Source organism: Leucoraja erinacea, chromosome 18 (genome assembly GCF_028641065.1).
Source record: "Leucoraja erinacea ecotype New England chromosome 18, Leri_hhj_1, whole genome shotgun sequence".
NCBI classification, from domain to species: domain Eukaryota; kingdom Metazoa; phylum Chordata; class Chondrichthyes; order Rajiformes; family Rajidae; genus Leucoraja; species Leucoraja erinaceus.
The window spans coordinates 3187183-3214718 of NC_073394.1; the positions used below are offsets into that span (position 1 = coordinate 3187183).

At 42.2% G+C, this 27536-nt stretch overlaps 1 protein-coding gene across 1 annotated transcript in view; it reads right to left on the reverse strand.

The window, feature by feature from the left end:
* Nucleotides 1-26896, reverse strand: part of LOC129705569 (vesicular glutamate transporter 2) — a 47301-nt gene extending 20405 nt beyond the window's left edge. The window contains exons 1-3 of the mRNA XM_055649163.1: nt 26227-26896; nt 23564-23816; nt 22613-22731 (exon numbers count right to left, since the gene is read on the reverse strand). Coding sequence (XP_055505138.1) covers nt 22613-22731; nt 23564-23816; nt 26227-26312 — 458 coding nt within the window. The 5' untranslated portion in view covers nt 26313-26896. The remainder of the gene's footprint in view (nt 1-22612; nt 22732-23563; nt 23817-26226) is intronic.
* Nucleotides 26897-27536: the final 640 nt, after the last annotated feature.

Consider the following 27536-nt stretch of genomic DNA (forward strand, 5'->3'; position numbering starts at 1 on the left):
TTTCGGTTCGAGACCTAACATATAAGCGAATGGTACTAGCTTACAGCATAGAAAAAGGCCAGTCTAGGCCCTACAAGTTCTACGTGTTGCACATGGTTTTTTCTCCCTTAGTCTGACCTGAAGGACACTATTGCCATAGAGGGAGTGCAGAGAAGGTTCACCAGACTGATGCCTGGGATGTCAGGACTGTTTTAAATGATACCAATGAACCTGTTTATACTCTCTAGAATTTAGGGAATTGAGAGGGGATTCCACAAACTTACAACATTCTTAAGGCGTTGGACAAGCTAGATCCCCCTCATATTGGGGGACCCCTAAACAAGGGGTCCCTTAAGGATAAGGGGGAAATCCTGTAAAACTTGTTTGAATCTTCCCTGTTCTCACACAGAGAGTGGGAATCTCTGGAACTCTCCTGCATCAGACTCTGTTGATCCCAGTCTCATTCATTTTAAAGACCTCTATCAAGTCCCTTGTGGCTTAACCTTCTGCGCTCCAGAGAATAAAGACCTAACTTATTCAACCTATCTCTGTAACTTAGTTGTTGAAACCCAGGCAACATTCTAGTAAATCTCCTCTGTACTCTCTCTATTTTGTTGACATCCTTCCTGTAATTGGGCGACCAAAATTGTACACCATGCACTCCAAGCGGGATTTGGTCTCACCAATGCCTTGTACAATTTTAACATTACATCCCAGCTTCTATACCCATTGTGCTATCTGTCGTTTATAGAAGGCTAGGTACCATACTGCTTTGGATGATCAGCCATGATCATATGAATGGAGGTGCAGGCTTCGAAGGGCCGAATGGCCTCTACTCCTATACCCTAATCCCTCTGTTTCTATGTAACTGTATTCTTCTAAAGATAGACACCTAGGCTGGAGTAACTCAGCGGGACAGGCAGCATCTCTGGGGAGAAGGTATGGGTGATGTTTCGGTTCGAGACCTGTCTTTAGATCGGAGCCATTCCTTCTCTCCAGAGATGCTGCCTGTCCCGCTGAGTTACTCCAGCTTTTTGTGTCTAACTTCGGTTTCAAAGTATTCAAAGGTTTTTATTAGTCACATAGGTGTAATGAAATGAAATGCTTTTTGCCATTTTGCAGCACACATCTGCAGTTTCTTCCCACACAAAGATGCTTCTGCTGTTCGTTTCCACAGCGGTTGTGCCTTTAATATGGGCGCATTCTCCCGATATCATGCAGTGTTTTTCTAAATTAAAATAGGTGTTTAATCGATTGGTTTCGATCACCGCGCGGTGCGGCCCCTGTCCGCATTACACCAGCAAATGCAGCAGAGAGAAACACTTTCCACAGGGACAAATTACAGACGTGTTAAACTGCCCAGCCCACCTGCCGTGTACTGCACTGCGCTCCGACTAGTGGTACCATCCCCGGGCAGGCAGAGAGAGAGAGAGAGAGAGAGAGAGAGAGACAGAGGGAGAGAAAGAGAGAGAGAGAGACGGAGAGACGGAGAGAGAGAGAGAGAGAGAGAGAGAGAGAGAGAGAGAGAGAGAGAGAGAGAGAGAGAGAGAGAGAGAGAGAGAGAGAGAGAGAGAGAGAGAGAGAGAGGGAGAGAGAGAGAGAGAGAAGAGAGAGAGAGAGACGGAGACAGAGAGAGAGAGAGAGAGAGAGAGAGAGAGAGAGAGAGAGAGAGAGAGAGAGACAGAGAGAGAGAGACAGACACACACACACACACACACACACAGGGAGAGGGAGAGAGACAGACAGACAGGTAGACGGAGATACAGATGGGGAGAAATATACAAACGGAGAGAGAGAGACACACAGAGGGAGATAGATAGATAGATAGATAGATGACAGAAAGAGAAATAGAGAGATAGAGAGATAGAGGGACAGAGATAGATAGAGAGACAGATAGAGAGATAGGTAAGAGATAGATAGATAGAGAGAGAGAGAGAGAGAGAGAGAGAGAGAGAGAGAGAGAGAGAGAGAGAGTGGAGAGAGAGAGACGGAGAGAGAGATGGAGAGAAATAGACAGAGAGAAAGAAAGAGAGATAGATAGAGAGAGAGAGGGAGGAAGAGCGAGAGAGACAGAGAGAGACAGACAGAGAGAGAGAGAGGGAGAGACAAGTGGGTGGGGGGGAATAGACAGAGTGGCGGAGACAGACTGAGAGGGACAGAGACAGTGAGAGAGAGAGAGACGGAGAGACAGATGGGGCAATTGACAGGCAGAGAGAGAGAGAGAGAGAGAGAGAGAGAGAGGTGAAAGAGTGATTGAAAGAGAAAAAAAGTGGACAAACTACACGAATGAGCAGAGTGAATTCTTTGTTTCGAGTCTGATAAACACCTCCCATGCCAGTGCAGTCGCCACATTCGGCTCGCACACGTCAGGATAAAAGATGTGGGAGACAGAATATTGCATCCTCGGGAAATAACAACAAAGTCCAGTCACATCCAACTAGATCTCTGGAGAAATCAAACAGCGGCGTAAACCCTCATGCTCAGTATTAATATCTTTACATTATTGTCCTAAGCGCATCTAAATATGATCCGTCAACATATGTTGCGTCGTGTTTCATAATTAAACAATCTAATCTGGGTGACTGAGGATCTTTTGAAATTTCCAATTAATATGTAAATGCCATTGCAGTGGTTAGCGCACCGTAAATCTGGGCTCCAGCGTCTAAATATTTAATGAGTCCAAATACATCTTAGATTCATCGGGGATGGGAGACTGTGCTTTATCCCCTCTCCCAGACATCCATCCATCTATCTATCTATCCATCTATCTATCTATCTATCTATCTATCTATCTATCTATCTATCTATCTATCTATCTATCTATCTATCTATCTATCTATCTATCTATCTATCTATCTCCCTCTGTGTGTCTCTCTCTCTCCGTTTGTATATTTCTCCCCATCTGTATCTCCGTCTACCTGTCTGTCTGTCTCTCTCCCTCTCCCTGTGTGTGTGTGTGTGTGTGTGTGTGTGTGTGTGTGTGTGTGTGTGTGTCTGTCTCTCACTCCGTCCCCCTCTCTCTCTCTGTCTGTCTGTCTGTCTCTCTCTACTTCTCTCTCTCTCTCTCTCTCTCTCTCTCTCTCTCTCTCTCTCTCTCTCTCTATCTATCTATCTATCTATCTATCTATCTATCTATCTATCTATCTATCTATCTATCTATCTATCTATCTATCTATCTATCTATCTATCTATCTATCTATAGTAAGGATGACTTTTCAAGTGACATTTCAATTTTGGGGGAGAATCATTGGGAATTAAGGTTGGAAATATTTGGGGATATTTCAAGACATCAGGACTTGGTAAAAACTATCTGGTAGAATATGGTGTGGGAAGAAACATCAGAGGCTGTTTTACACCGAAGATAGACACAGAATGCTGGAATAAGTCAGCAGGGGACAGGCAGCATCTCTGGAGAGAAGGAATGGGTGACGTTTCGGGTCGAGACCCTTCTTCAGACTCCTCTCCAGAGATGCTGCCTGTCCCGCTGAGTTACTCCAGCATGTTGTGTGTGTCTATGGTGGAAAATGGACTCTCCAAACAAATGTCACATGAACTATCAGGATTTCTGAAGGGAGAAGGGTTTCGACCCGAAACGTTGCCTATTTCCTTCGCTCCATGGATGCTGCCCCACCCGCTGAGTTTCTCCAGCATTTTTGTCTACCCAATAGATCGTTTGTCTCAGAAGGTTTTTACTAAAACTAGCAATTTGTAAATTTTGAATTATTTTGAAAGGATAGATAACCTGATGATATAAACGCGAACCGCACACTAAATAAATGTAGCGGTATATTGATATGGAGAATACGTACACACATTGTTGGACAATTGTCACCACACAAAGTACACCAGTAGTAAGTGGGACCGGCCACCGCACGTCCATACGGTACCCGCGCGCCTCAACGCGATCACGAGGTCGCCTAATTTGCGTGCCAAGGACGCGTAAGTGGGACAGGCCCTTAATTCTTAATAAGAACGGGCGTCAAGAGTTATGGGGAGAAGGCAGGAAAATGGGATTATGAGGCAGAGATCAGCCATGATAGAATGTCGTGGTAGGCTCGATGGGCCAAATGGCCTAATTCAGGGGTGGGGAACCTGCGGCCTTCTAGGCCATGAAGTGCGGCCTTTGGAATGAATCCGAATTTTGTAGAACAGGTCCTTTTATTATTAATTATATGTTTTTGTTCGTCTTTTATTATTTTTGTTTTAATCTTAAAATGAACGTATTTAAAATACCAAAGAGTGAAAGAAGATTCAACAAAATAATCCTCCCCGACTCATGGCTACAGTTAAAGCATTAGTAAGTCACAAGGGCTATTTTAACACCTGCTATGCTTATGATTTAAAGTCCTTATTTGACACCAAGAAAGATCCGATTGAAATATGGGAAAAATTAATAGAATACCCACGTCTTCGGCAACATGCACGGAGAATGGTTTCTTGCTTTGCAACCACGTATTGCTGCGATTCTACATTCTCCTACCCACCCCAAATCAAGACGACCTTAAGGTCACAAATGACGGATATCTACCCATCTAGAAGATCGGCTGAAACTGCGTACCTCCATGTTGCAACCAAATATTCAAATGCTTTCCCACAAAAAGCAGTCCCAACAAAGACATTAAAAGGTTAACTTTAGAATCATCAACATTTTTTCATTTTCTTGAAGTTAGTACATAGTGGTTAGATATTTACCAAATAATGTACTTGAAGTATATCTAATTGATGTTTCTTGGATGGGGCTTTATTAGATTACAGCTAACTTAATGTGGCATTCCAACATGAAAAGATTCCCCACCCCTGGTCTAATTCTACCACTATAACTTGAAATTGTAAAAGAGCACATTGTTACACATTTTCATTGGATTTCAGTATTTGAACCTGCAAGTCCAACTCGAAAAGTCTTTACTCCACAGATGCTGCCTGACCTGCTGAGTTACTCCAGCACTCTGTGAAATGTCACCTATCCATGTTCTCCACAGATGCTGCCTGACCTGCTGAGTTACTCCAGCACTCTGTGAAAGGTCACCTATCCATGTTCTCCACAGATGCTGCCTGACCTGCTGAGTTACTCCAGCACTCTGTGAAACGTCACCTATCCATGTTCTCCACAGATGCTGCCTGACCCGCTGAGTTACTCCAGCACTGAGTTACTCCAGCACTTTCAGTTTCAGTTTAGTTTATTGTCACGTGTACCGAGGTACAGTGAAAAGATTTTGTTGCGTGCTAACCAGTCAGCGGAAAGACAACACATGATTACAATCGAGTCATTGACAGTGTATAGATACATGATAAAGGGAATAACGTTTAGTGCAAGGTAAAGCCAGTAAAGTCCAATCAAGGATAGCTCAAGGGTCACCAATGAGGTAGATAGTAGTTCAGGAGTGCACCAGTAGCTCAACAACATTGTACAAGGAAGAGTTCAAACTGGGCAAATTGTTACACATTTTCTTTGCATTTTATTTTTTGTACCTACATCTCCAACTCGAAACGTCACCCATCCTCTTTCTCCACAGGTGCTGCCTGACCTGCTGTGTTGCTCCAGCACTTTGTGTATATCTGTGTGTATTGTGTCCATCTCCTGTTTAAACCAGAATCTCCAGTTCCTTTGTACATAGTAGATGGGTTATGTCGGTTTATATTATGCTATATTCACATATTCATAGCCCAAGCAATGGTATGAATATGTGAATAATTTCAATAACAGAGACTGTGGTAGGAATGGAACAACATCATCCAGGGGCTGGTCAGGCCACATGTGGAATATTGCGAGCAATTTTGGGCACCATATCTGAGGAAGGATGTGCTGGCTCTGGAGAGGGTCCAGAGGAGGTTTACAAGAATTATCCCCGGAATGAGTGGGTTAACGTTTGATGAAAATTTGACAGCACTGGGCCTCTGCTCACTGGAGTTTAGAAGGATGATGGGGTACCATAGAAACATAGAAAATAGGTGCAGGAGTAGGCCATTCGGCCCTTCAAGCCTGCACCGCCATTCAATATGATCATTGCTGATCATCCAACTCAGTATCCTGTACCAGCCTTCTCTCCATACCCCATGATCCCTTTAGCCACAAGGGCCACATCTAACTCCCTCTTAAATATAGCCAATGAACTGGCCTCAACTACCTTCTGTGGCAGAAGATTCCAGAGATTCACCACTCTCTGTGTGAAAAACGTTTTTCTCATCTCGGTTTTAAAGGATTTCCCCCTTATCCTTAAGCTGTGACCCCTTGTCCTGGACTTCCCCAACATCGGGAACAATCTTCCTGCATCCAGCCTGTCCAACCCCTTAAGAATTTTGTAAGTTTCTATAAGATCCCCTCTCAATCTCCTAAATTCTAGAGAGTATAAACCAAGTCTATCCAGTCTTTCTTCATAAGACAGTCCTGACATCCCAGGAATCAATGCCAATGAACTGGCCTCAACTACATTCTGTGGCAGAAGATTCCAGAGGTTCACCACTCACTGTGTGAAAAATGTTTTTCTCATCTCGGTCCTAAAAGATTTCCCTCTTATCCTTAAACTGTGACTTCTTGTTCTGGACCTCATTGAAACACAGAGAATAGTGAAAGGCTTGGATGGAATGGTTGTGGAGATGATGCTTCCAACTAGTGGGAGAATCTAGGACTAGAGGTCACAGCCTCAGAATTAATGGACATTCATTTAGGAAGGAGATGAGAAGGAGTTTTTTTAAGTCAGGGGGTGGTGAAAATATGGAATACTTTGCCACAGAAGGCTGTGGAGGCCAAGTCAGTGGATATATTTAAGGGAGAGATAGATAGATTCTTGATTAGTGCGGGTGTCAGGGGTTATGGGGAAAAGGCAGGAGAATGGGGTGAGGAGAGAGAGAGATAGATCAGCCATGCGGATCAGACTTGATGGGTCGAATGGCCTAATTCTGTTCCTATCACTGAACATTCCCTGGCAATGGGAAAAATTGTCAGCTCCATCTTCCCAATATTGAAGGACATCTATCCCATCCAGCACTAGATGATGAGCAGGTGGGAAGACAGAAAGAATAGGGGTGTTGAGATGAACTGTTATGACACTGAAGTGGCATCATCAGCAGATACATGAAGCCCAATACTGCGTGTTCAGATAATATTGATAATGGCCGGCATATGGATGAGGGAACAAATGATCTCCTTGATGAGAAGAACAGGTGAGGTCGATGGACTCAAAGGAAAGGCCAAAAAATCGACGATAAACACAAAATGTTGGAGTAACTCAGCGGGACAGGCAGCATCTCTGGACAGAAGGAATGGGTGACGTTTCGGGTCGAGACTCTTCCCAGGACTGATAATATTGTCAGCTATGGTTTATTCTACAAGAATGCAGCTGAATAGTCTTGCTCCTGGCCAAGATAGATATAAAATGCTGGAGTAACTCAGCGGGACAGGCAGCATCTCTGGAGAGGTGGAATGGGTGACATTTCCCTGAGACTAGTCTGAATAAGGGTCTCGACCCGAAACATCACCCATTCCTTCTCCATTCCGTTCCTCTCCGGAGATGCTGCCTGTCCCGCTGAGTTACTCCAGCATTTGGCGTCTACCTTTGGTTTAAACCAGCACCTGCAGTTCCCTCCTACACATTTTGTTTGCTCCTGCCCAACTTGATGATGGTGAAGAACTGTTGATAGTGGGAAGATTTATCATGTAGGTCAAATGTCTCAGACTGGCTGAGAAGAGAGAAAATGAATGGTTTATCTTTGTCACAGTAATCTTGATTTGCGACTTTAATAAGAACCATTTAATGCTGAGGCTGGGACCTATTAAAGGGAATCAAAGCTGGAGTTCCAAGAAAGATGGGCATATATAACAATGCAAGGCCATTGGTGAAGGAAGGAAGAGTGGAAAAAACATTTCTGTAATCGATACTTATTTTAGCTTAACTGTCCAGTGTATATTTATGTAAGTTGTTCAAATAATACATCTAAGTAAAATACATAGAAACATAGAAAATAGGTGCAGGAGGAGGCCATTCGGCCCTTCAACCCTGCACCGCCATTCAATATGATCATGGCTGATCATCCAACTCAGTATCCCGTACCTGCCTTCTCTCCATACCCCCTGATCCCTTTAGCCACAAGGGCCACATCTAACTCCCTCTTAAATATAGTCAATGAACTGTGTGGCCTCAACTACCTTCTGTGGCAGAGAATTCCAGAGATTCGCCACTCTCTGTGTGAAAAATGTTTTTCTCATCTCGGTCCTAAAGGATTTCCCCTTTTTCCTTAAGCTGTGACCCCTTGTCCTGGACTTCCCCAACATCGGGAACAATAGAACTGATATACTAAAACTATTTGGGTGAGGCAGCATCTATGGAGCGAAGGAATAGATGATGTTTCGGGTCGAGACCCTTCTACAGACAGAAGAAAACTACCCCTCACTACACTAAAGGTAGACAAAAATGCTGAAGAAGCTCAGCGGGTGAGGCAGCAGTCTGAAGAAGGGTCTCGACCCGAAACGTCACCTATTCCTTCGCTCCATAGTTGCTGCTGCACCTGCTGAGTTTCTCCAGCATTTTTGTCTACCTTCGATTTTTCCAGCATCTGCAGTTATTTCTTACACATACTAAAATTATTTGGATATTGTCACTATTATCTGCACTTTATTAAGCACTTTTAAGCTCCTGAATTGGGTGAGAGTTAAGTAATCCACACAGAACACGGATAAATATGAGATAGACCCAAAAAAGCTGGAGTAACACAGCGGGCCAGGCAGCATCTCTGGAGAAAAGGAATAGGTGATGTTTCAGGTCGAGACCCTTTTTCAGACTGCTGAAAATAAATATAGATATCCATATTTTGTTTAAGAAGGATCTGCAGATGCTGGAAAAGCGAAGGTAGACAAAAATGCTGGAGAAACTCAGCGGGTGCAGCAGCATCTATGGAGCGAAGGAAATAGGGCAAACGTTTCGGGCCGAAACCCTGAAGGAAATAGGCAACGTTTCAGGCCGAAATCCTGTAGGAAAGAGGCAACGTTTCGGGCCGAAACCCTTCCGGGTTTCGGCCCGAAACGTTGCCTATTTCCTTCGCTCCATAGATGCTGCTGCAACCGCTGAGTTTCTCCAGCATTTTGTATCTACCTCCGAGCGAAACATTTTAGTTTGGGTGTTTGGAAATGGGCCGACAATCAGTAAAGATGCTTCTGCTAAAGATAGACACAAAAGGCTGGAGTAACGTTGCCTAAACGTTGCCTATTTCCTTCGCTCCATAGATGCTGCTGCACCCGCTGAGTTTCTCCAGCATTTTTGTCTACCTTAGATATCAATATTATCTGAATCAGATAAATATTCATATATATGCAACAATATAATATGGAACTCAACATTAATGACTTTGATGGGCATGTAATTTCTTGAGCTTGTGTAAGCAAATCAATCATCAGATGATTAGAAATAACACAAATCACTGTTTTTCCAATATATCTTTTTAATGGTAGTAAATTTGACCTCTCTCCTCATTGCTATGCCCTCTAGATGTACGTCGTATACAGTACCTGGAATCCAGATGTGACACCACTGCACACTACGACACCACATAGAACAGGAAAACCAATACATAATATTTTAAGATTATAGTACTCCAGAATATCATAATATTGAGAACACGATTTATTCTCAAAATTATAAAATATGGTTTTGGTCCAAAGGTTATTTATTTTGTCATTAAATTATCCAAAAATGGAGCAAGCTGCGTAAACAAGTAAACAATGCCAGTGGAAAATATCAATACATATTTAGACCATTCATCTTTGTCCGAAATAGAGTGTTAACCGAAGATATTTTCCCATAATTGAGGTCCGCTCAGTACACATGAAATAAAAGTCTTCCGACTCAAAACGTCATCAATTTCTTTTTCCAGAGATGCTGCCTGACCCGCTGCGTTACTCCAGGATTTTGTGTCGATCTTCTAAAATGGTGTCGGGGGTTATGAGGAGAAGGCAGGAGAATGGGGTTGAGAGGGAAAGATAGATCAGCCGTGATTGAATGACGGAATAGACACGATGGGCTGAATGGCCCTAATTCTGCTCCGAGAACTTATGATCATAACCATATAACCATATAACAATTACAGCATGGAAACAGGCCATCTCGACCCTTCTAGTCCGTGCCGAACACATAATCTCCCCTAGTCCCATATACCTGCGCTCAGACCATAACCCTCCATTCCCTTCCCATCCATATAACTATCCAATTTATTTTTAAATGATAAAAACGAACCTGCCTCCACCACCTTCACTGGAAGCTCATTCCACACAGCTACCACTCTTTATTAAGTAAAGAAGTTTCCCCTCATGTTACCCCTAAACTTCAGTCCCTTAATTCTCAAGTCATGTCCCCTTGTTTGAATCTTCCCTACTCTCAGTGGGAAAAGCTTTTCCACGTCAACTCTGCGTCATGAAAAAGGACGCAGACTGATTGGAGAATATGGCATGGAAAAGTATTACTTTAAATTACAAACTGGAGGGATGTTAACATGCCTGTAATTTTATGCTTTGAAACAAAATGTAACTGCTTATTTTATTATGGTTTCTTACTAAATAAATATGGATAAGACTCTAAATCAATTCATTGTCTGTGTTTCTATCCTATCTCCATTCCCCTTGTGAAAGACATCAAAATGACTTGGGGTTTTTCTCATTCTGATGATCTTGGGGCGGACAAAATGATCTCAGCAATTCCTCGCATAATTCGAAAGAGAAAGTGGTATGGTGTTGTGGTTCAATATTCTTAAACAGACAAAAACACAAATAAAATCAGTGATCAAACAGTACAATGTTTACTTCGCCAGGCAGGTGTGGTAAAACTCTTAACAGTATGCAGATTACAGACTATACAGAGTTCTCATCCCCACCCAAAGGGACAATGATCTCAGTACTTGTGTATATATATATATATACTCCAATAATCAATGATTCTGCAATACCTTACCTACAGAGCACCGTACAGCCTCTTGCTTCTTAAGATTGGCAGATCCTTAAGATTGACAGGTTATTTTGACAGAGGCAGGATTAGCCATATATGGTTATATGAGAAGGCTATATTTCTTCAGAACAAGCATTTTGGTTTTTCCTACTTATGATGCACATTATAAGAACAAGGGTTACACCAAGAATCTGAATTCTCTCTCAATGTTTATATTCTAGAGGAGACATTCATGAAGCTGTGCTTGTTATCTCGCTTATGTTATTGGAAAGGGAACATCAACAGTTTGTTAGCTTTGTTACTGAAAGAAAAGGTTAGTGCATTTTGCTGACTTTGCAATTTAATCGGAGAAGGTGAAAGCTTGTCGTAGTTTCAGCTGAATCCATTTTGTAAGTTTAAATCTTTTTAGCTTCCACAATGGAGTTGATGTAAATTTAAGGGATGTTTAAAAATACACATGGTAGGAGACAGAGAAATTCCCATTTGATGATAAATACATTTTAAACGCATCGAAAAGAAGAAAAAACAAGCATGGAACAGAGATCAAGAACAGTGGGCTAATATTATAAGTGAATAGGAATCTGACTGCGGGAGAATAAAGTGGAAGAAGATTGGATTTTTTTGCCTTCCATCACAGTGGGGAACGTGGGGAATCCACTGTGGTGGATGTTTATGTTAACCTTTATGCAGTTGTGTGTCTTGTTGCTTTATTTTTTAGTGTGGCTGTACGGTAAATCGAATTTCACTGTAAATTAATTGGTACTTGTGACAATAAGCTGACCTTGACACCTTGAAAATTGGAGGTTTTAGAAACTAAATAAAAGAATACAGTTACCATACAATTGTTTCTTTTCAATATAAATGTTAAGATAGAAATAGCATTCTAGTTCTGAGTCAAGGTGGTGATGATAAAACATTTAAAAAGTAGAATAATGTGTGTGGGATTGTATGCAATTACATTTGGAACATTCATATTTAATTCTAAACCCAGGCAAGCTCAAGGTCTCTAAGTAATAGGCATACAATGACTTGTACTACATGGCTATATTTCCCCTGGGTGGAGAGGTATTGGTGATTATCCATTTATAACCGGACTTTCTCTATAGTTTGATAATATATATTTTTTATAGTCCAATCCTCCTGTACACTGTCATGACTGACTTATTATGCCACCTTGATAACATTAAGATCAACATCCATAAAATAAGTACCTCTCTCAAAACAACATGCCAACTAATTTTGCATCAAACACGCATGTTTCCTCTCCTGTCTTAAAATTATCCAGCTATTGTTTTGCAATGTGTCAACAAAAATATTCTGCAGAAGTTAATTATTTCAGCCACATTGTACAAATGTCATCAAGTTGCCTTGATTTAATAGGAATCTGAGGGGTAATTTTTTCACACAAAGGGTGGTGGGTGTATGGAACAAGCTGCCAGAGGAAGTAGATGAGGCTGGGACTATCCCAACACATAAGGGCTTGTCCCACTTTCACGACTTAATTCTTTCATCCCCACCATTTTTTTACTCGTGGACATTTTTTATCGGGCTGGAAAAAACGTCCCGGCTTACCTGATGCCACGAGTACCTACGACAGGCATAACGAGCCACTACGATATATCTACGAGCTCCTACGACCTCCTACAGACTCGTTACGAACATTCAGTGAGTTTGAATCAGGGGAAAACTTGGGAGAATTCGTGAATTACCTCGTGAATGTTGGGACAGGTCCTTCTAGAAGCAGTTAGACAGGTACATGGATAGGACAGGTTTGGAGGGATATGGACCAAATGCTGGCTGGTGGGGCTAGTGGTGCTGGGACATGTTGGCTGGTGTGGGCAAGATGGGCTGAAGGGCCTGTTTCCACACTCTCTGACTATCTAGATCGGTTTCGCTATTGTTAAGACGGGATTCAACAATAATCAATTTAAATTTACCAGATATGTTGGGGGAAAATAATTATATGGGAATGTTAACTCAATCTTTGCGTCAATAATTTAATTTTGTGGTCAGCAAAGCAAGAGACAAATAAGAGAAAAAAGAGCCTTTCCATTGGGAAGACAATAATACAGAATTTGACGGAAATTACAGAAATGATGAAGACCTTTTGAATTGCAGGACCAGAATATAGAACTAGAATTAAACTAGAATCTAATATTGAAACAGTTAACTCATCCACTTAGAAATTAATCTTCAATTAATTATTTACAGCTATTTATGAATAGAAGCATGCATTTTGTGTACGCATTAGAGCACATGCATTAGTGCACGCATATGTCTTGCAAATGTGTGCATTTGGCAGCGAGGATTTGGTGACCAATAACATTAAATGGTAGAATAATAAATACAATTGTTCAATGTGGTCTGAAATGTCATCCCAATGCTTTCATAGAGAGGGAAACTTACCTTACGTGGTTTAATCATCAGTTTAAATATTATAGAGATTTGGTCTTAATGTCCACATGTAATTTCAGTATCTAAGTATTTTGACGTTTCTCAACAGAGGTTTTGAAGTTCCCAAAATAAATTTGCTCAAAGTATTTCTTAAACTTTTTTGATTGTCTACTCAAATTTGATCTACTATTTTATGGATAGGTAGGTGGAATGAGCTGCCAGAGGAGGTGGTTGAGGCAAATACTATAGATAGGATTTAAAGGACATTTGGATGGTACATAGACGGGAAAGTTGTCCCCTTTAAGGTGAAGGGGAAACTATTTAATAGTCAATTGTCAAGTATAATATCTCATTTCTTGAAAGATCTTTGCAGATTATTATTTCAGGTGGTCCCATACTGAGACATTTTATTACCACCAAGGGCTTTTGAGTTTTTAACTTAATCTGGCTGGAAGCATTTTAGTTCTTCATCCTCATTTCCTGAGCTAAACAAAGTCAATGTGGCGACCCTTCAGGCAAGGAACAACCTTTGGGGCACAAATGAATTCATTCTATTCAGGGTTTAGTCCTACATCTGGTTAAGATAGTTTTATGACATGTTTTGCTTGCATAGGTTCATGGTTGCTTCATAGATGATCAAGCCACAAATTATTTCTTGTAGAGATAGCACAAGTATTATGGTTGGAAGTCCGACTGGAATGTTTTTTAGCTAATCCCACTAGGACAATTGTCTGAAATGCCTGTGTTATATATTAGAGATCATGGTATTAAACACTACAACCTCCAATAAGCCCCAAACTATATAGACCAGTGGTTCCCAACCTTTTTTTGGCCATGCCCCACCTAATCACCTCTAAAATCCTGATGCCCCCCCCCATGTGGTGATATATAATTCTTATCATTTAAAAAGTGAACTCCGTTTCAGCTGAAGAAGCTTAAAACGCCAATACCTTGGTTGTAATAACTACACAATAAAGACCTTTTTTACCCCAAAAAAAATATTTACTCAAAATAACATCTGAAACATAAACTACATATGTTTACCTGATGGAAAATCCAAAAAAATAAAAATCGAAAATTTGGACCCAGACCTCAGTCGCGCTCAATTGCCCCCCTGTGGGGCGTACACCCCACGTTGGGAACCACTGATATAGACTATAATTGTTATTATTGAACTATTATTGTTTGTTTTCCATGTGTGTGTGCACGCATCTATCTATCTATCTATCTATCTATCTATCTATCTATCTATCTATCTATCTATCTATCTATCTATCTATCTATCCCCTAGAATAGAATAACCTTTAATAATCCTTTACAGGAAATTACAGTGCCACAACAGCTTCAAGACAGACATAACACCACACATTTCAACAGATATCTTCAATACATAATAAGTTAAAATTTTTGTGCATTATAAAACCTTATAGCAGCTGGTATACAAGACTTCCTATGTCTCTCCGTTTTGCACATTGGTGCAATCAGTCTCTGACTGAAGATGCTGCACTTGATCACCTTCAGGGCGTGGAGTGGGTGAGTGGGGTTGGTCATTATTGAGCCTAGTTTTTTCAGAGTTCTGGCCTCTGCCACCTGCTTGACCGTTAGTTGCTCAGCCCCAACCACTGAGCCGGCCTTCCTGATCAGCTTATCCAGTCTGTTTTTGTCCGCTATTCGGGCGCCTTCTCCCCAACAGGCCACAGCAAAAAACAGAGCACTGGCCACCACTGAATGGTAGACACTGCACAGTAGGGGTTGACAGATATTAAATGACTTTAGCCTCCTTAAAAAATACAGTCGACTTTGTCCCTTCCTGTACACCGCCTCCATATGACTCTTCCAGTCCAGCTCACTGTCAAGCTGCACACCAAGGTACCTGTGGTTGGCGACCACCTCCACCTCAGTGCCCCTGATGGTGATTGGTGTTGGTTGAGTCCTCCTCCTCCCCCTCCTGAAATCCACAACTATCTCCTATCTCCTGACTTACTCTGAAGAAGGGTCTCGACCTGAAACGTCACCCATTCCTTCTCTCCAGAGGTGCTGCCTGCCTCGCTGAGTTGCTCCATCATTTTGTGTCCATCTTCTACACACACTGATTTTTTTCTCTCTCGTTTATTATACTGTTTACAGTGCACTGTGTTTACACATTGTGTTGTGCTGCAGCAGCAAGTCAGAATATCATTGTTCTATCCGGGGCACATGACAATAAAACACTCTTGACTTGATATCATAACCGGATGTAACATTGACCTTCCAGCCATCCAATTGGTAAAGGTGGGATGGCTGAATGGGAGCCTTTGATAGGATAATGCAATGCGTCATTTGGGGGCGTCAAGGGGATGAGATTCCTTTTGCATCCAGAAATGTCGGGGTTGCATTGAAATCCCAAGAAAGAAAGTTGACTTTGAAACTGAATCACAACCTTCTTCTCTGCATACTTCGTTGTCACCTTCCCCGAGTCAATGAGCATGGACTTCTCTAACTTCAAGTAGCCCTTGCTTTCCCTCTCTCTCTCCATCCCTCCCCCTTCCCAGGTCTCCGACCATTCTGAAAGTCCTCCTGATTACAATGTATCTCTGTTTGCTTTGTTGTCAATTTCTCCTCTACTAGTCCTAGGTAGACACAAAATGCTGGTGTAACTCATCGGGACAGGCAGCATCTCTGGAGAGATGTGGGTGGCGTTTCGGGTCAAGATCCTGAAGAAGGGTCTCCATCCGAAACGTCACCCATCCCTTGTCTCCAGAGACTCTGCCTGTCCCGCTGAGTCGTTTTTGTGTCTCACGACGTCTTTTCAACTTCTTCTGGCAAAGGTAAAGATGAAGGGCGGTCAACATTTATGAATGAATCCTCTGCACACATTGGTGTGGTGTTGAAATACACAAAGAACGGATCATAGAAACATAGGCAATAGGAGCGGGTGTAGGCCATTCGGCCAGCACCGCCATTCAATGTGATCATGGCTGACCATCCAGTTTCAGTACCCCGTTCCTGCTTTCTCCCCATATCCCTTGATTCCTTTCCCCAGGTACAGCGATAAGTTTTTGTTGCGTGCTAACCAGTCAATGGAAAGACTATACATCATTTCAATTGAGCCATTGAGCCAGTGTTATGTTGGGATCAGTTGGAATTTTGTTTTTAAATTTACATTTAACGCCATTTAAAATCTTTACATTCCATTAATGCTGATTGATGGCCGGGAGGTTTTAATATGTTATTCGTTGCAGTTCCTTTGTTGTAATTAAGCGGGGAAGATCACACATTGTGGTGAAGGCTGTGTAGGAGGGAACTGCAGATGCTCGTTTACACCGAAGATAGACACAAAATGCTGGAGTAACTCAGCGGGACAGGCAGCATCTCTGGATGCTAAATGTTAAACACGGATTTCCTTACTTCGAAGGCAATAATATTATATTAAATAGACGCATGCTGACTTGGATTGCATTTTCTGATTCTTTGCCGCAAGAACCGCGTTGGAAGGCAGCGATTGTAAGATGGTTAGGAAGGAACTGCAGATGCTGGAAAATCGAAGGTAGACGGTGTTTTGGTCACAATTCAAAGTGAACAATGAAAGAATGTGTGTAGACATCTAGACTAGGCCTCGCTCGTCTAATGTGTAGGAAGGAACTGCAGATGCTGGTTTACACCGAAGATAAACACAAAATGCTGGAGTAACTCAGCGGGACAGACAGCATCACTAAATACATCATTCTCTCCAGAGATGCTGACTGTCCCGCTCAGTTACTCCAGCATTTTGGGTCTAAACACTGTATCCCTGACATTCGGAAATTTAAAGAATATGCTTACAACGGCTGTGCACAAAATGAATCTTATTTATACACTTGTACCTAATCATGTACCTGTATTTGTGCCGCTGTTCTTTGGATCCTAAATGACTGCTAATTATAAAGTTAACTGATTTTTATTTGGTAGAAAAAAATATCCACGTAATTCTTGTTTTGTTAAATAGATTAATAAAATACAAATTAAAATCCCCAGTAAATTTGTGGATAAACATGCCCGGATAGGTAACAGACGATGCTTTAAACTTGCTACAGATGGTGAACCAACTGAGACATGTACGCCTATTTTGTCTTCGTTTTCATTCCCCATTCTAACGATAATTGTAACGAGAAAAAAATATATATATATATATATATATGTACGGGCAAAAGACGCTTGCTCTGCCCACATCCGTGGTGGATGTAAAACGGTGTAGGAAGGAACTGCAGATGCTGGTTTAAACCGAAGATAGACACAGAAAGCTGGAGTAACTCAGCGGGACAGGCAGCATCTCTGGAGGGAAGGGATTGTTAAGGGCTGGGACGCGCTAGAGGCAGGAAACATGTTCCCGATGTTGGGGGAGTCCAGAACCAGGGCCACAGTTTAAGAATAAGGGGTAAGCCATTTAGAACGGAGACGAGGAAACACTTTTTTCTTATAGAGAGTGGCGAGTCTTTGGATGCTTTCAAGAGAGAGCTAGATAGGGCTCTTAAAGATAGTGGAGTCAGGGGATATGGGGAGAAGGCAGGAACAGGGTACTGATTGTGGATGATCAGCCATGATGACATTGAATGGCGGTGCTGGCCCGAAGGGCCGAATGGCCTACTGCACCTATTGTCTATTGAATCGGTGACAATTCGGTTCTAGATCCTTCTTCAGATGGAAATAGATTTGGCTCAAAATGCTGAGATGCATTGCCTCTAATATCTAATATCCAACATCTAAAGATGTTCTTCTAAAGATTGTGGGATTGTGAGAAGAAAAAAACGGCGGGACAGGCAGCATCTCTGGAGAGAAGGAATGGGTGACGTTTCAGACTGAGAGTCGGGGGGAGAGGGAAACGAGAGGTGTAGACGGCGGTGTAGAGAGATATAGAAGGAACGAATGAAAATTATGCAAAAACAAGCAACGATGCAACAAAAGTGGAAATCGAGACAAAAAGGAATCGTTTAAATAAAATAATAAAGTTGCAGGTTTTACTCGCCGAGTACTGACCACAACAAGCTGACACTGAAACAAAAGATAGAAAAAAAAATGCTGGAGTGGCTCAGTGGATGTGCCTGACCCGCTGAGTTACTCCAGCATTTTGTGTTCATCTTTGGTATAAACCAGCATCTGCTGTTCTTTGTTTCTACGTTTTTTTCCACTGGAAACCTATTGTTACCGGAGCTAAACTCAGCGATTTCTGCGTCTCAGGAGGTAAATTTTAATGAACTCCATCGATATCCCATCGAGGGAAGATAATTCTGGACAATATTGTGCGAAGCGGTCTCCGCCAATGACGAGAAACTCTCAATCACCGTTTTTACCGCATGAAATAAATAATTTAGCCGTCCTGCGAATGCAGCAAAGGTTCTCCCGAGCCTGAACCTTGTTAAAATGAAATCGTTAAAATTCTGACACGTGTTGTGTTATTCCCCCACCAGGTTGACAACATTCCCAAGACTTGGCGTGCTTGTTTTGTTCAGATTACTCCACCACACGCGACACGGGGGCGCAGCTGGTGGAGCTGCTGCCTCACAGCGCCAGAGACCAGGGTCCCGGGTTCGATCCTGTCTGTATTCATTTATCTAACTTCAAGTAACCGTTGCACCCAACCTCTCTCCGTCAAAGCTGTCACAGCCAGACATCAAAACAGTTTTTATCCACGAGTAGTTGCTCCCTCTAAACTGCCCTATCCATGTACTTGTCCAAATGTTTCTTAAACGTTGCCTCAACTACCTCCTCTGACAGCTCGTTCCATACACCCACCATCATTGTGTAAAAAAAGCTACCCCACTACACTTAAAGGTAGACAAAAATGCTGAAGAAACTCAGCGGGTGAGGCAGCAGTCTGAAGAAGGGTCTCGACCCGAAACGTCACCTATTCCTTCGCTCCATAGTTGCTGACTCACCCGCTGAGTTTCTCCAGCATTTCGATTTTCCAGCATCTGCAGTTATTTCTTAAACCTCACTACATTAAGACGTAGTGAGAATTTAAAATAACCTGGAACAAAAAAAAACCTCATCGGCAATTGAAAAAGCGGAATTAAATATTATGTTGCAGAATGCAGCGTTAAAAGTCCTGCATCACATTCCAACAGGAACACGTTTAAATAATATTGGGGTCTAACGTTTGTCTGTAGAGGTGTTTAGGGCGCAGTGGTGTCCCTGCTTTAACAGATACATCCAAATATGTTCTGTAGACCGACACAAAATGCTGGAGTAACTCAGCGGGACAGGCAGCATCTCTGGAGAGAAGGAATAGGTGACGTTTCGGGTCGAGACTATTCGGGTCTATCTGAAGAAGGGTCTCGACCCGAGTCGTCACCCATTCCTTCCCTCCAGAGATGTGCCTGTCCCGCTGAGTTGCTCCAGCATTTTGTGTCTATCTTCGGTGTAAACCAGCATCTGCAGTCCCCTCTTACACAAGTATTTTCTGTATTTGATTGGGGGAAGGGAAACGAGAGAAATACGGTGGACTGTGATATAGAGAGATATAAAATAAATGGTTGAAAGGTCTGACGTTAGCGACCTTACGTTCTATTTTTCGCTACATTTTCCACGTAGAATTGCGATATTCGTCTCGTAAGGCAACAGCCTAGCCGTTCGCACGCAATGTGTTGTTTTGCAGAATCCTGTAAACAGCAGATACTCTACTGTTGTGAGCGTGTACACGGTAGACTGCGTGGTCGAGGATTCTTCCTCATGTTCCCGAACACCTACTCGTACCATTGGGGGGGGGGGGGGGGGGGGGGGGGGGGGTGCATTAGATTATTTAATACGAATTAGTCACATGAAATAAACACCTCGTGAAAAAAAAAACCCCACTCCTGTCCGCATTTCATTCAGGATCTGCGCAAGAAAGAACTGCAGATGCTGGTTTAAAATCGACCCGAAACATCGCCCATTCCTTCTCTCCAGAGATGCTGCCTCACCCGCTGAGTTACTACAGCATTTTGTGTCCGCCTTTCATTCGGGGTTATCGGGTAATGCACGAGAGGTAGATTTTTAAAGGTAGATTTCAATTTGAAGCCATTGGCTTGGATGACGATAGACCCCCAAATGCTGGAGTAACTCAGTGGGTACGGGCAGCATCTCTGGAGAGAAGGAATGGGTGACGTTTTGGGGTCGAGACCCTTCTTCAGAAATCACCCATTCCTTCTCTCCGTGGACGCTGCCCGTCCCGCTGAGTTACTCCAGCATTTTGGATCTATCTTGATCCAAGAGAATGGCTTCAAATTGAAATCCAGCTTTAAAAGTCTATCCTTTGTGTGTGTGTGTGTGTGTGTGTGGGTGGTGTGTGTGTGTGTGTGTGTGTGTGGGTGTGGGTGTGTGTGTGTGTGTGTCTATCTTCGGTTTAAAACCAGCATCTGCAGTTCCTTCCTACGCTCGATTCTTCCTGCGAAGATCGAATCTTGTCGCAATGTCTCGTCTGACTGCAGTATAGACACCGGAACACGTCTCTCTGCAGCTGCTAAAGTATTGCACTCACGGCCCCGCGCGTTTGCAAACGGGTTGAGCACTAGGCTGCTAGTATTGGAAAGTGAGATCGCTTTTACACCGACTGGTTGAATCAGACGGGAGGGAGTGTGCGTGACTCGGATTAAGATGAACCCAGTCGAAAGCTCAGGGGATCCAATTAACAGGTTGCCTCCAACCCGCTGTGGACCGGGATATCAGCGGACTCCATGGAAACGCGCTCTCCACAACCTGCTACCCAGTTCCTCTCTCTCCAAACTCAAACAACAATCCTTTCATCATCTCTTCAACCAAACTATACTGTGAACGCGAATCCTTAACCCTGTACAGAACCCAGGGGCGAAAATGATGCTTAAAGAATTGCACGGTTATTTCATTCTACAATCTTGAGAAATTTACAATGTTCTGCAATTTAAATAATGGCGGAATTATTTAACACTTGCAGAATTATTTTTCAATTGCTGAATTAATGGGAAAACAAACAAAAAAAACAACAAAGAACGCGATATTGGAGACGAAATTACGATCCGTGATTTTTTGCAAAATAAAACATTATTAAAATATTCATTGCAACATATTTATTTTTGTTTTTTAACAGTGTGAAGCAAAATGATCAGATCTCTAACGAGTTATCAGCGTTCCTATGTTTAAAACACCGAGGAAGGGCTGTGTTAATGGATTCACTGTTTAAAAAATAAAGGCGTATTCGATCTATGTTCAAAGAGTATGAATTCATTCAGACTGGATCCTAGGATCATGAGACATAGGACATAATGACATTCGGTCCATCGCGTCTGCTTCACCACTCGATAATGGCTGATTTAACTTTCCCTCTCAACCCCATTCTCCTGCCTTCTCTCCATAACCTTAGACACACTTTACTAACCAAAAATCTATCAATTCCCGCTTTAAAAATACCCGAACGACTCGGCTGCCGCTGCCGCGTGCGGCGATGAATTCCACAAATGCACCGGAAAGAAATTCCGCCTCATCTCCAACTCTAAAGATACACCCTTTTATTCAGAGGCTGTGGCCTCTGATCCTGGACTCTCCCAAACCGATTCCAGCCAATGCGTGAAAAAAAAACTCGGGGGATACGATGCAATCGTGAAAACCCCACCATTTACACAGCTTTTGTTTAAAAAAAAACAGCATTCATTTTCCGTGCAATCATTTTTGTTCAAATGCCTGCATTAAAATCAATGTATTTACTCTACAAACTGGGTCACTGGTAAAAAATAGTCGCTAATTCCCGATGACTGACTCCGGGTTAGAATGTTAGTTACTGCGCCTGGTTCCCAAGATTTTTGTTTTTATCTTGGCTGTACGTATGTGTATGTACATATATATATATATCCATTACACATACGTATATATACGCACACACACACACATATACATGATCTATATATATGTATATATATATATATGTGTGTGTATTTGTGTGTGTATGTATATATATATATATATATATATATATCCATTACACATACGTATATACACGCACACACACACACACACACATATTTACATGATCTATATATATATATGTGTGTATTTGTGAGTGTGAGTGTGTATGTATATATATATATATATATCCATTACACATACGTATATACACGCACGCACACACACACACACACACACACACACACGATCTATATATATCTGTATTTGTGAGTGTGAGTGTGTGTGTGTATATATATACACGGAACATTTTTTCTCTCTCTGGTTTACTATATTGTGTACAGTGGACTATGTTGTGCTGCTGTAAGTAAGAACCTCATTGTTCTATCTGGGCCACATGACAATGAGACACTCTCGACTCTTGACTCTTGGAATCATTTTGTTACCTGTTCGCTGCCAATCGAGATGCGATATAACCTCCGGGAATCTGAGTCACGATATAACCCCAGAAAAACGACCCGTGGATCATCCCAACAGTCTCGGGGTCCCAGTTAAACTTCGCTTTCTTGTGGAATAAGAGAGGGAGAGAGGGAAGAGAGCGCAAGTCAGTTTAGATGTTAACAAAACGGGATTTCAATTGTTGAGGTACATCTAGGCAGTCATTTCTATTTCAAAGCGATCGGATTCGTGTTATGTTTACGCTGCAAATCCGTTTAAAAGGACTTGTTCTATTTGTATAAAACCAGCAAAGTTGGGGACGTGAGAGGGGGGGGGGGGGGGGGGGGGGGGAGAGGGACACGGTATAAAATTTGATCTCATTTGAGCTGATCCTAACCCTCCGGTTTTTCATTTTAGCTGAGAAGCGTTTTAAAATTCCACGAAGATTGTTGATGCAGTTTTCAAATGGAAAGGCAAAAACAGAAGGGACGATTTAACCATCTAAATATCCAATGAAACAATTTCCCAAAAATGCATTGAAGTGTAGGAAATTAACATGGATGTTTGTGATGTCTTGGGATTGATCAGAATGTGTTGGAAGGAACTGCAGACGCTGGATTTAGCCGAAGAAAGATACAAAATGCTGGAGTAACTCAGCGGGACAGGCAGCATCTCTGGAGAGAAGGGATGGGCGATGTTCCGGGTCGAGTCTGAAGAAGGGTCTCCACCCGAAACATCACCCGTCCCTTCTCCCCAGAGATGCTGCCTGTCCCGCTGAGTTACTCCAGCAGTGTGTGAATATCATTGTTAGTTGGTTGTCTGTTGGGTGAAAACGAGAAGCTGGTTCGGGAGATGACTCGAGTGGGAGAGGAATGGAGAGAGAGAGGGTTGGGGTGGGGGGGGGGGGGGGTGCCGGGGTTACTTGAGGTTATTGGGGCTGTGGGACTAGCCCTTCTCACCTTCTTGATGATTGTATTCCCGTGGTGTATGGTGCTGTTGTTCACCATGTCCACGATGGCCACGCCTAGGTTACACCGGATACCGAAGGAGATACAGAAGCCCAGACCACTCATGATGGCGATGATGTACCTCCGCGGGAGCCCGAAGCAGGTGCAATCACACAGAGGCGGCTTCTTCGGGGCAATATTCTGTACCTTGCCATCTTCGGTCAACTCGATATTTTCTCCTGGCTGTTGCCTCTTTTCCAAGACTCTGCGCCACAAAACAGTTACTTATTGCACAGAAACACGCTTCTAATGGCGCTAGGATTGCTCCCATCTTTCGTAAAATAAGATGTGTTATTTTTTTCTCAATTGGGAAAAAATTGAGGAAGAAAATTCTCAGTTATTTTTATACAATTGGTAAAATGGATACAATGTCACAGGGCAATTTAACATAGATTATTTTACCTTTAATAAATATTCGTTTCACATTCCTACATGAATCGGAAATAACTTGCCTGTTACCATAAAGTACCGGGTTAATGTTAAAAGAAGCCTGAACGTAGAACGGAATTGGTTACAAATCGGGGAAAGTACTCCGTATAATAATTGACATTTTATATAAATATTCACCTAAAATGAGGGCCGTGATTTTTAAGCAAATGTATTTTAATGCATAGTATATATATATATATATATATATATATATATATATATACACACACTATGCATTAAATATATGTTAAATACAATAAATATATACATGAAATATACACACACACACACACACACACCTACACACACACACACACACACACACATTTATATATATTTATATTATATATATATACAATGCATATAATAATATAATATATATATTTTCCACCATTTCCATATATATATATATATGTATGTGGGAATTGTGACCATTTATTATTAACTGTGCGCCAGATTTTAATCTGGAATAAACATTCCTTGTATTACAATTTTTCGTTAAAATTGAAACGAAATCCACTGTTTAAAAGGGTAATCTGTAAGATATTAATTTCTTCATTACAATAATATTTGGAGCAAATATATATATATATATATATATATATATATATATATTTAAAAACCCGTAGATAGTGAACATCTGAAATATGTTAGACATTTGGTGAGATTGATCAACTTGAAAATATTACCACGATGCAAGACAAACAATGTGTAGAATGAACAGATGAAACTCCGATTTCTTGGGCACAATGCTGCTGCATGTTCAGTTGCAAGAAGCAGGAGAGATTTCCACTAATAAGGCACGAGAATGTAAAAATAAGTATAATTTGGCGAAAATATAATACAATATTGAGTGTGTGTGTGTGTGTGTGTGTGTGTGTGTGTGTGTGTGTGTGTGTGTGTGTGTCTGTGTGTGTGTGTGTGTGTCTGTCTGTGTCTGTGTGTGTGTGGGTGTGTGGGTGTCTGTGGGTGTCTGTGTGTGGGTGTCTGTCTGTCTGTCTGTGGGTGTCTGTGTGTGTGTGTGTGTGTGTGTGTATGTCTGCATGTGTGTGTGTATGTGCGCGTATTTGTGTGTATGTGCGTGTGTGTACGTGTGTGTGTATATATATATATATGTGTGTGTGTGTGTGTGTGTGTGTGTGTGTATATATATGTGCGTGTGTGTACGTGTATGTGTGTACGTGTGTGTATATGCGTGTGTGTGTGTGTGTGTGTATATATATATGCGTATGTGTGTGTGTGTGTGTGCACGCAATTGTATTTTAATCACAACCTCTATATACAAAACTAGTGAAGCGCTATTGTTTAAATGTAAGCATTATAAAACAAAAAGGCGAGGGATAATGAATGAGTAGGCCAAGCAATATTTTAGGAACAGATGTATTTTAGATGCACACCATCCAAACATCAAAATATCAAACTCTACACAATTAATCGTATTAATAGACGGATCAAAGTTAAAACAAAAAGGCTTGGACAAATATCACCACAAAGTCCATGTCACAATGATAGTTGGTTAGTTGATGGGGTGGGGTGGAGTGAGAGGGGGGAGGGGGGGGCGGCCTGGTGTAGTTGGTGTTTTGATTGAAAGCCACGGTGGTGAATATATTATTAAACAGATCGATATGTATGCAGCGCCCTGGACAGTGCGGAGACGCGCCAAACGTGGGCACAGACATCCCTTATGATATTAATTATTTACACGTTTTATGAGTGGTTCCAGTGGTCGAGATTGCCCCAATGCAGCCGTGAAATCATAATGCTACAGGCATCGTTTTCGCAACGTTTCAAACTCCTGCCTTTACCTTTCAAGCTAAAAAAATTGTTTCGCACCCTATGTTATATGTTACCTTGTTTCGCACCTTATGTTATAATTGCAAACGAAAGGATATCAAACCTACGGGGAAATGTTATCAGCCATGTTGAACTTACTCCGCTCTGAGTGTTATCAGCCGGTACAGTACAGGTAGTAAGGGGGTCAAAAGGCAACGAGAATATATTGGGCGATGGAACATAATCTACCATCATTCTGCAACATGCTTCATGTCAACAGCAAAAAATAAACCGCTCTGCACTTATAATATTATTTTTCTCAATAATAATAATTTCCTCAAAAGGCCATTCAGATGTTCTGTAATGTGTATCTTGATTCGCAGACTGACTGACAAATATTTTGGCTGTCTTACCTGTACAGGTGACTGAGAGATTTCCCAGCAAAATTCTTCAGCCCCTCCTTGCCCGGAGCCAAGACTCGCTCCTTCACCGTCTCCATGCCGGCCAGAGGATCAGACACCAAACTCTTCGGAAAGTGTCATGCTAGAGATAATGGCGAGGCCGATCAAGCTCGCTGGCTGGCTGGCTCGACCTGTAGCCGAGCGTAGGAGAACCGATCCGCTGCTGTGATTCGAAGTTCACTGAGGCAACGAGACACTCGTGTCTGCCTGCCCGTGTCCCGCCATTGAAATTTCACAAACAGCCATGGTGTTCAGAAGACAGAAATTCACTGCCGCTGTTTAAATTTGTTTAACAAATCCCAAGATTATAGCTCGAAGATCGGGGTTAATGAAGTCTATAGACGTGCGCGACTTCTAATGTAGTAGCTAATGCAAAGACACAACAAAGCTACCTGCTGCACTGGCTGTTGGAGATTGCTGTGGAGGGAACTGGCGGCTGGCGTGTTTCAGCACCTTGGACAGCGGCGGCGCGCAACTGGATCGCCAACTTTCTCTGTGGGATTTGAGCGGATTACAGACAGCAAATCCCTCCCCGTCACCAACCCTCCCCTGTCTTGAGAGGAGGATGGAGAATGCTATGGAAACGGCTTGGAGGCTTCGATCATCTCGCCCCCAGGTCCGCCCTGTCTCTGCCCCGCGCCGTTGTTTGCCTCGTCGAGATTGGACTTTATTGCACGTTGACAAATTCGCATGCAACCACCCCCCCCTTCCCCCCTCCACGCTCTTCCCCACCCCCTGCGTCAGTCTAATCCTGTACATTCACAAATTAGACTTGAATGGGAGTGAGTGGAAGGAAGGAAGCCCGTTTCTTTCATCTGTTGAATGCATTTCGTTGCCTCTGTACTGTACACTGACAGTGACAATTAAAATTGAATCTGAATCTGAATCTTGAATGCTCAGCAGTAAAACACAACGTACACAAAAATGCTGGAGAAACTCAGCGGGTGCAGCAGCATCTATGGAGCGAAGGAAATAGGACGAAACGTTGCCTATAGGCCCATAGATGCTGCTGCACCCGCTGAGTTTCTCCAGCATTTTTGTGCACTTTCGATTTTCCAGCACCTGCAGTTCCTTCTTAAACAGTAAAACACAGCGTGTTCGCTGCTCCAAATCGTCGCATATTTGAGAAAGAGCAAGAAAAAACAAACAAACAATATCTACATTTTGCACAAAAAAAAGACCCACTGCAACACACCTTTACAGTTTCTTCAAATGGAAATATCGGTTTCCATGTTTGTCAAAATGATCAAAATTAAAAAAAA